Source organism: Panthera tigris, chromosome E2 (assembly GCF_018350195.1).
Source record: "Panthera tigris isolate Pti1 chromosome E2, P.tigris_Pti1_mat1.1, whole genome shotgun sequence".
Lineage (NCBI taxonomy): Eukaryota > Metazoa > Chordata > Mammalia > Carnivora > Felidae > Panthera > Panthera tigris.
In genome coordinates, this window is record NC_056674.1 from 43121822 (window position 1) to 43129083 (window position 7262).

Here is a 7262-nt window from a genome sequence, read left to right on the forward strand (position 1 = left end):
AAGTCAAAGTCGCAAGAGGGGAAGGGGACTCCCAGGAGCCTCTCCCTTCCCTTATAAGGACAGACAAGAATACACAAGAGGACAGAGCATGACGTCTTTATTGGATTGAGATGGGGAGAGGGCCTGTGATAGTCTCAGTTGTAGGCTATGATCTGGTTGATCCAGGTGCTGAACTTGCTAACCCGAGTGTACATGGCAGGCTTGTGCACGTTGCAGTTGCTGGTGCCCCAGGAGACAACGCCAATAAGCACCCACGTGTTCCCTTTCTGGCAGACAAGAGGCCCTCCAGAGTCTCCCTGAGGGAAGGAGAGGGGAGAAGTCAGCTCGGCGATTAGGGGGTGCCACAGGACAGCGAGAGGATAAGACAGGGTGCTGTTGCTCACCTGGCACGAGGAGGCCCCTGAGCCGCCTGCACAGATCATGGAGTCAGTGATACGTGAGCCCCAGTACTGCCTGCACTGACTCACAGTGACGAGGGGCAAAGCCACCTGCTGCAGGCGTGCTGGGGTCACATTGCCTGTGGGCCAGAAGGGGGTGGTTAGGCCCGGGATGACTTGTTCCCACCCTAGCGCTCTCACCCAGATTTTTGGCCCAAGTTCCTACCCACGCCGCTGAGGCGTCCCCAGCCAGTGGTGACACACGTGAGGCCTGCAGGCAGTGCCTCATTTGGAGAAGCCAGGCAGACTGGTGTGATTCGTTTTGTGTACTGGGCCGGGGAGGCGAGCTTCAGTAGTGTCAGGTCATTGTTTAGGGTGGTAGGGTTCCAGAAAGGGTGCGTGATGGCCTGTGGAACCAGGAAGGGGCCACGTAGAATGGGGGGTGGGCACAGGCCTCCAGTGTTGATAGGTGCTGAGGGGCTAGCCTAGGGCATGCCTTGAATTCCTTATCCCCAGAGCCCACCCACCTGCCCCATCCACTCTTCCTTTCCGTGTCTATAGCCCAGACACTCACCTTTGAGATGGACAGAACCTGCAAAGGCTCAGCATTGGATGATCGGTCATATTCGCCCAGGACAACAAAGTGGCGGCCAGGGCTGCAGTGAGAGTGGGGTTGGGCAGCCGCAGGGAGAGCAGAGCAACAAAAGAAGGGCATCCAGGGAAAGGAGACTGGAGAGGAGGGCAAGGGGGCAGAGTGGGAGTACTCACATGACTTTGCAATGGGCAGCAGTGACCACCCAGGACTGGCTGATGAGGGAACCACCGCAAAAGTGGAAGCCACTGCTATCCTGGGGTCAGAAGTCAGAAGTGGGAGTGGGCTCAGGCTATGCCTAGGCAGGAAGCACCTGGTACCCTGCCCCACACCTAGGGTGCATGTACCTGCAGGGACACCTGCCAGGGCCAGGAGCCTGGCACTGCATTCTCCCCGTTGACAATCCTCTGGCTGAAGCTCAGTACCGGCTTGATGGCAGGAATGCCGCAGCCTGCTCTGCCATTGGACTGGTGAGGACCTGCTTCTCACACCAGCCTGCCCACCTCTCCCCACCTCCTCCTGGGTGCCCCCGGCTCTGCCCCAGAGGTCCAAATCAGAGAGGGCTCGTCACTACCCCTTCTCACCCACAGCACTTTTAGGTATCTCAGTTACCCATGTCCAACTGGCCCCCAATTCTGTCCATTCTCTGACAGCTCTCTCCAACTTACTCCCCATTGTTCCCCAACTTCACCACCACCCGCCATTTTTCTCCGACCCCTGGGATAGTCTCCTCTCTAGCCTCGCACCTGCTCCAGGCCTCCACAGCCAGAGGTTTCTCCCTGAACTACATGTCCAACCTTCATTTCTCAGTTTCCTAAACCCTCCCTGGCTCCTAGCTCTGGCCTTACCTCCTGTCCCATTTTGAGGCCAGCCCCTGTGCACCTCTTGCCCCCCTCCAGCCCTGGCACATCCTTTTCTCCTTCACCCATTCTGTCCACCTGGTTCCCTTCCCGGCAGCCCAGCTGAGCCCCTGGGCAGGAAGCCTGGGCTGGCTTTGGGGGCTAGGTTGCTTGAGGGCTGGTCAGTCAGGGCTGGTCCAGGCCCACTCACCCCAGGAGGAGCCAAGGAGGCCCAGGCTAAGGGTCAGGCTGAGCAGCAGCATTGTGGCAGATGTGAGGTTGAGAACTGGGCCTGGTTTTATGGATCTCCTCGTCCTTGGGCCAAAGTCCCAGGCCTGAGGCAAGCCATGCTCCGGTCAGGAGGAGGGTCTCTAGGCCAAGGTCCTGGACTCAGGCCTGGACTTATCAGAGCCCAGGTGTGAGGCTCTCACTTCCACCCTCCAAAACCTGGTCTCTGATTGGCTCCCTGAACTACCTCGCATCCCAAGTGTTGAGGACTGGGTAGCAAGGACCTTTGGTGAAATTAGGTTTATGGTAACCACCTGGTGGCTGGGATCAGGGAAGTTTCCCAGGGCTGTCAGGGGCATCAGACTTAGAAGCCTGCCCTGCACCCGGGGGTGATCCTGACAGGTGGAGGGAAGGTCCAGCTGTACCAGCCCTGCTGAGGAAGGCCAGGGCCATGTGGCCAGCACAGGGGTTCTGGCAGGTCACAAATCCTAACAGATAGCATCTCTGTGATCCCTCACCAACTTGAACAGGAGTCGGTTTGCTCAGAGAGATGGTGACTCTCCCACCAGCACATGGTGCATTTGGTTCCAAACCTTCATCTGTCTGGCTCTGAAGCCCATATTCTTGTTGATGAAATGATATCTGGGAGGGGCCTAGCACACAGGAGGGTAAGGTGTGAGTCCTTGGTGACTGGCTGACCTTGGATGGAGGTTACAGGTACAAGCGTGACGGCCATCAATCTCTGACAGCCTCCAGGCCTTGGGGCTTCTGTGGGCAAGCTCTTGGTGTCTGCAGCCCATTTGTTGTAGAGCTCCAGGCTGAGCCTGCACTGAGGAAGAGAAGACGACCCTGTGTGCAAAGCTGTAGTGGGTAAGTTGGCTGGGCTCCTAGAGGTGTGGGGGCTCTGACTGATTCAAAGCATCAGTCTGGCAAATAAGATGAGTTAGTGGTTGAACAGGCGATGGAGGGACAGAAATGTGATCAAGCAGTTATAACACAATGCTAATTGCAAAGTTGATTGTGGGTGTATAGGTGTTTGGTGTACAATTCTTTCAACCTCTGTGTTTTAAAATCTTCATAGTAAAATACTGGGGGGGAAAGCATAATCAGGGTCCCAAGGATGTCCATCCCAGAGTAGACCCTCCCCAGAGGTTGGGCAGACGCTCACCGTTCCGGAGGTCCGTTTCAGTCAGCCGTTCTGAGGGCAGGATGCTCCTGCCAGCACACAGCACCTAGGCTGGCCCGCAGTGGGTACTCAGCAGTGGGTTTGCTGGATAAATGTGTCATGTCATCTCTCTCTGCATGAGCCCTGACCCCAGTCAGCCCAGCAAAGTTGGGAGTCAGTTCCCCTGTTCACAGCTCAGCGTGTGCAAATAGAAGCCCTGTTTGGTGTTAGCACCTCAGGTGTGCCTGGTCACGGGAGGGGTTTCACAGGTAAAAGTGTCGCAGGGGTGAGGAGTGTTTTGTGAAAACGTACTCTTGGAGTCAGGGAGCAGTTCCTTGGTCAGCACTTTAGCCCTCAGTGGGGTCCATGGGGGCCTCCTTGACTGAGAGCTGTGGGCTTTGTCCTGGGACACTGATGAGCCACGGAAAGACTAGGTAGGGGCAGCACATGTGGCCCATCCGGGTTTTACAACAGTCCCCAGTGGACCAGAGGCCAAGAGCAGTGCATGGGAGTGGCAGGGGGGCCTCTGCAGTGTGGAGAGTCAGGAGGGGGCTTTCCAGCTGGAGCTGCAATGCTTGCCTGGGGGACTGGAGGAGTAGATGCCTGAGGCGATGGGTGGTCACCTCTTAGGCCAAGCCCTGAAACCTTGGCAGGGAGTGGCTTCTGCAGAAGTAACTTGGCCACAGAGTTCTCATGGCTGCTTTTCCCCCTCCACCCAGGAAGAACATAGCCATCTGTTTAAATATTTTTTTTTTTATTTCCTGGGTTTTTTCCCTCTTGTTCCAAGCTCTGAGCACCATCCTACTTCACTCCACTTCCATGGCCTGCACAGTTTCTTCCAGCAGCTCCAGGGTCAGTGGCTTCACTGTCTGGGACAGGACAGCTGTGGTCCCAGGGGCAAAGCGGTACTGGCTAGGCCTGGGAGAGGGAAGGGATGGCCTCTCAACTTGGGCCCATCATGTGGCCCATCTGTTTCTTGCACCCCCTGTCTCCCCTGCTACTGCCCCATCCTCCCTAGTGGTCCCCATCTCCCATGCTCTCACCTTTTTAAGGGCCTTGTGGGTGAGCTCAGTGTTCGCAGAAGCTTGGCGCCAGTCCCCATTATCACACATGCATCCACACTGCCCCCAGAGCCCAGGTCACCTAGGATCCCTGCAGTGATGGCTTCCACTAGCAGCTCCTGCGCGGCCTCCAGCTGTGATGATACATGTGTGTGATGCCTGATGGACCCTTTTGGTATCACCTTCAGGCTACAGCCTAGAGGTTTTGTTCGTCTCGAAGCCCAGACTATTTGCCATTTGCTCATACCCAAACCCCTCTCTTTCCCTACTCCCATCTCCAGCCCAAGCTCCCCTGCCCTGGTCTCTGCCTCCCTCTCTCAGAAGACCTGTGTTCCTATTGCTCCCTATCTTCATAAACCTCTTTGAGTCACTTACACTTGTGGTTCTGCTTCCAGGGCTGTCCACCCAACCAATATGGTCTTGATCCCCAATCTACTGGTTCACTGCGTTTTCCCTTCTGGTCCTTAGGCACCTCTGAAGCAACACATGTCACCCACTTCCATCCCACCCCAAACAAAATCCAGACCCCACTTGCTGTTCCCTCCTCCTTGAGCTTCAAACGGTCCTCTCTGAGCTTTGACTTCTCCAGGAGTACAAACTTTGGCACTAACGGTGGTCTGCTGGAATAGCACTTCTTCACTCTGACTCCACTGGCCCCTCAGTCTTGACTCAGTCGTCACCTCCTCCAAGAAGCCTTTCCTGACCTCTAGACTAGGTCAGGTTATCTCTGTGTTATCCCAGCTCCAGCGTGCACTTCCCATCAATGAACGCGTAGTGGGCGACAGGTGTTGCTCACCACCATGTTGGGCTGGAACCGATCCTCCAGTACCGCCAGGGCCGCGTCCTGGCCCGAACCTGCAGGCAGGAGGGCATCTGAGGTAAGTCGCTGCCATCCCATTGCCGGATGAAGGTGAGGCCAGGGTCGCAGGGGCGGGATTCGTGGGGAAGGGGCGGAAGTGTTCACCCAGGGCTGTGAAGGGCAGACGGCTGTAGGAGCCATGGGGGTGCACGCTGTAGAGTTGCGGTCCGGTCAGGTCTACTCCGCCCACTATCAGCGACGCGCCCACGTAGCCCCGGTACCTTTCGCAGAATGGGCGTGGTGAGCCGCAAGCACACGGCTCCAGGTCCCGCCCCTCCGTGACACCGCCCCGGACCCACCCCTCCCCCACCCTTTTCTGTTGTCTGGCGTCCCTTGACCAACATTGCTCCTTCCTGTTGCCCAGCTCCACTTAGGCCTGCCTTTTCCGGTCTCCGGGGCTGTCGCAGTCCCGCCTTTCATCCCGTCCCACTTCCTCTCAGCCCCACCCTCCCTGCAACAGCCCTTCCCCAGGGTCATCTTAGCCCCGCCCAGCACCGGAAGAGCGTTTGGCGCAGAACGCGCGTGACCGTGACCACGCGGGGCTCGCGGCCTGTGGACAGGGCGTGTAGCTCCATGTTGGACGCCGCCATTCGCGTGGTCATCTCGGCGTCCGCGGCTACTCCAGCCCCACAGCAGCTGAGAACGAAGGGAGGGTCGGTGTGGGCGGGGCTGAGATGGATGTGCTGTGTCGGGGATGCGTGGGGGAACGGGGTCGGGGATTTCTCACTAGATTTTGGGGGCGATGAAGTGGATCTTCTCACAGCTTTTGTCCATCACTACGGAATCTCTGGTGGCCCGCGTATCCGCGCCCAGGATGACTCCGTCCTGGGGAGGGGGAGGGGCCTCTAGCTCAGTGTTTGTCGGATCCCCCAGCAGCCCCTCTAAACACCCCAGTCCCAACTCCCTGCTCACTCGGAACAGAAGGCCCGCGATGGTGGTACCAGTCTTGTGTGCTTGAGGGCTCCGGAACCCCGGGAGGACGCGTTCTAAGGATAAGTTTCTGGAAACAGAGTGTTAAGGCCCAGGTTGAGGCTCTTCTGGGACTCCATCACATCCTCCAACTCTGTCCCAGCCTCCCTCACTTCTCAGGGTGAGCTTGGGAATACAAGTCGCCCAACACATGTTGCCGTCCCTTTGCCCCCTCCAGAAATAAAGGTCCTGGGGTTTCTGGGAGTAGAAGCTGCAGAGCCAGCTCACCCCCACATACCTCTGGCAGTTCTCGAAAGAGAAGCCCCCTCGGGGCTCTAGCGCTGGCTTCAGCATCTTGAGGTGGGCAGGCTGGTCCAGGGGTTGGGGGTCGATGTGGGACCAACGCAGAGTGAGAAAGACCAAAGCCTTGGTCCTCTGTCAACGTCTTCCCCACGCCCCCCTTGGCGTCTGACTCTTCCTGCTTTCGCTTTCACCTTTCCTCAGAGCCTGGCTGTCACCTTTGTGCATCTTCTCCTTCTGGTCCTAAGCAGCTTGGCAAAGGGGAGGTTTCCTTGTTTGGCTCTCCATCATGCTCCCTAGTACTCCGTCTTAACAGAGGAACAGATCCCTCCCTCTGACCGTTGTTCAGCAGCTTCTGCCTCTTCCAGCCTGAGCCCCAAGCCTTGCCTGTCCTGACCCCAACTCTAACCTCAAGTCCCTCAGCCCTATGGCCGTCATATTGGCCAGGCTTCTGTTACTGCCCTCCCAACATTATCAGGCATGGCTGCCTTTTGTCCTTCAGCATCCACTTTCTCTCAGCTCCTCTCTTTTGTTGCCTTTGCCTCCTCCCTGAAACTTGAAACCCCAAAGCTCAGTCCTCCATCATGGTGACACTGATCCTTCCAGCTTCCCTGTCTCAGATGGTGTCTTCTATCTAACAGAACAGGTGCCGTGGGGCTGCCCATCTAGTGGCCCGGAAGCATGCTGGGCTCTACCCATGGACAAGCCTTATTTCACATCCCAAATGACCCTTTATTTATCCACATCTTTCTCCTACCGCTTTAGCCTCAGCTAGCATCCTCTCTCTTCTGGGTACTGCACTGTCCTCCCTGCCTTCCCCAAGTTTCTGCCCCTACCCACCACCCCCAGGCTCCCCTTTATCTTTCAGAGAAGGGACTCTTTCTAGATTGGAAATCTGGTTACACTTTCCCTAGTTAACCCCTTCAGCAACT

General features: G+C 57.0%; 2 protein-coding genes across 2 annotated transcripts; both read right to left on the reverse strand.

The window, feature by feature from the left end:
• Positions 1-21: 21 nt before the first annotated feature.
• CTRL (chymotrypsin like) lies at positions 22-2494 on the reverse strand. The gene is made up of 7 exons (XM_042970759.1): positions 2020-2494; positions 1317-1420; positions 1146-1225; positions 952-1033; positions 604-784; positions 384-517; positions 22-296 (listed from the first exon to the last, which is right to left on the reverse strand). Exons 1-7 carry the CDS (start codon positions 2069-2071, stop codon positions 135-137), a joined length of 795 nt encoding a protein of 264 aa, XP_042826693.1. The 5' UTR covers positions 2072-2494; the 3' UTR covers positions 22-134.
• An 895-nt stretch (positions 2495-3389) lies between these two features.
• Positions 3390-6410, reverse strand: PSMB10 (proteasome 20S subunit beta 10). Its single transcript, XM_042970758.1, has 8 exons — positions 6329-6410; positions 6034-6121; positions 5849-5946; positions 5617-5757; positions 5227-5342; positions 5059-5117; positions 4245-4396; positions 3390-4119 (listed from the first exon to the last, which is right to left on the reverse strand). Exons 1-8 carry the CDS (start codon positions 6382-6384, stop codon positions 4008-4010), a joined length of 822 nt encoding a protein of 273 aa, XP_042826692.1. The 5' UTR covers positions 6385-6410; the 3' UTR covers positions 3390-4007.
• Positions 6411-7262: the final 852 nt, after the last annotated feature.

Bases quoted from the DNA above. Each gene is read 5' to 3' on its own strand.
- CTRL (XM_042970759.1), bottom strand. From the start codon at position 2,071: ATGCTGCTGCTCAGCCTGACCCTTAGCCTGGGCCTCCTTGGCTCCTCC. The intron at 1,226-1,316 runs GTACATGCACCC...TTCTGACCCCAG, and splicing joins CCTGGCAGGTGTCCCTGCAG to GATAGCAGTGGCTTCCACTT. The intron at 297-383 runs GTGAGCAACAGC...TCCTTCCCTCAG, and splicing joins CAGGGGCCTCCTCGTGCCAG to GGAGACTCTGGAGGGCCTCT.
- PSMB10 (XM_042970758.1), bottom strand. From the start codon at position 6,384: ATGCTGAAGCCAGCGCTAGAGCCCCGAGGGGGCTTCTCTTTCGAGAAC. The intron at 6,122-6,328 runs GTATGTGGGGGT...CTCTGTTTCCAG, and splicing joins TCTTTCGAGAACTGCCAGAG to AAACTTATCCTTAGAACGCG. The intron at 4,397-5,058 runs GTGAGCAACACC...GTATCATCACAG, and splicing joins GGTTCCAGCCCAACATGGTG to CTGGAGGCCGCGCAGGAGCT.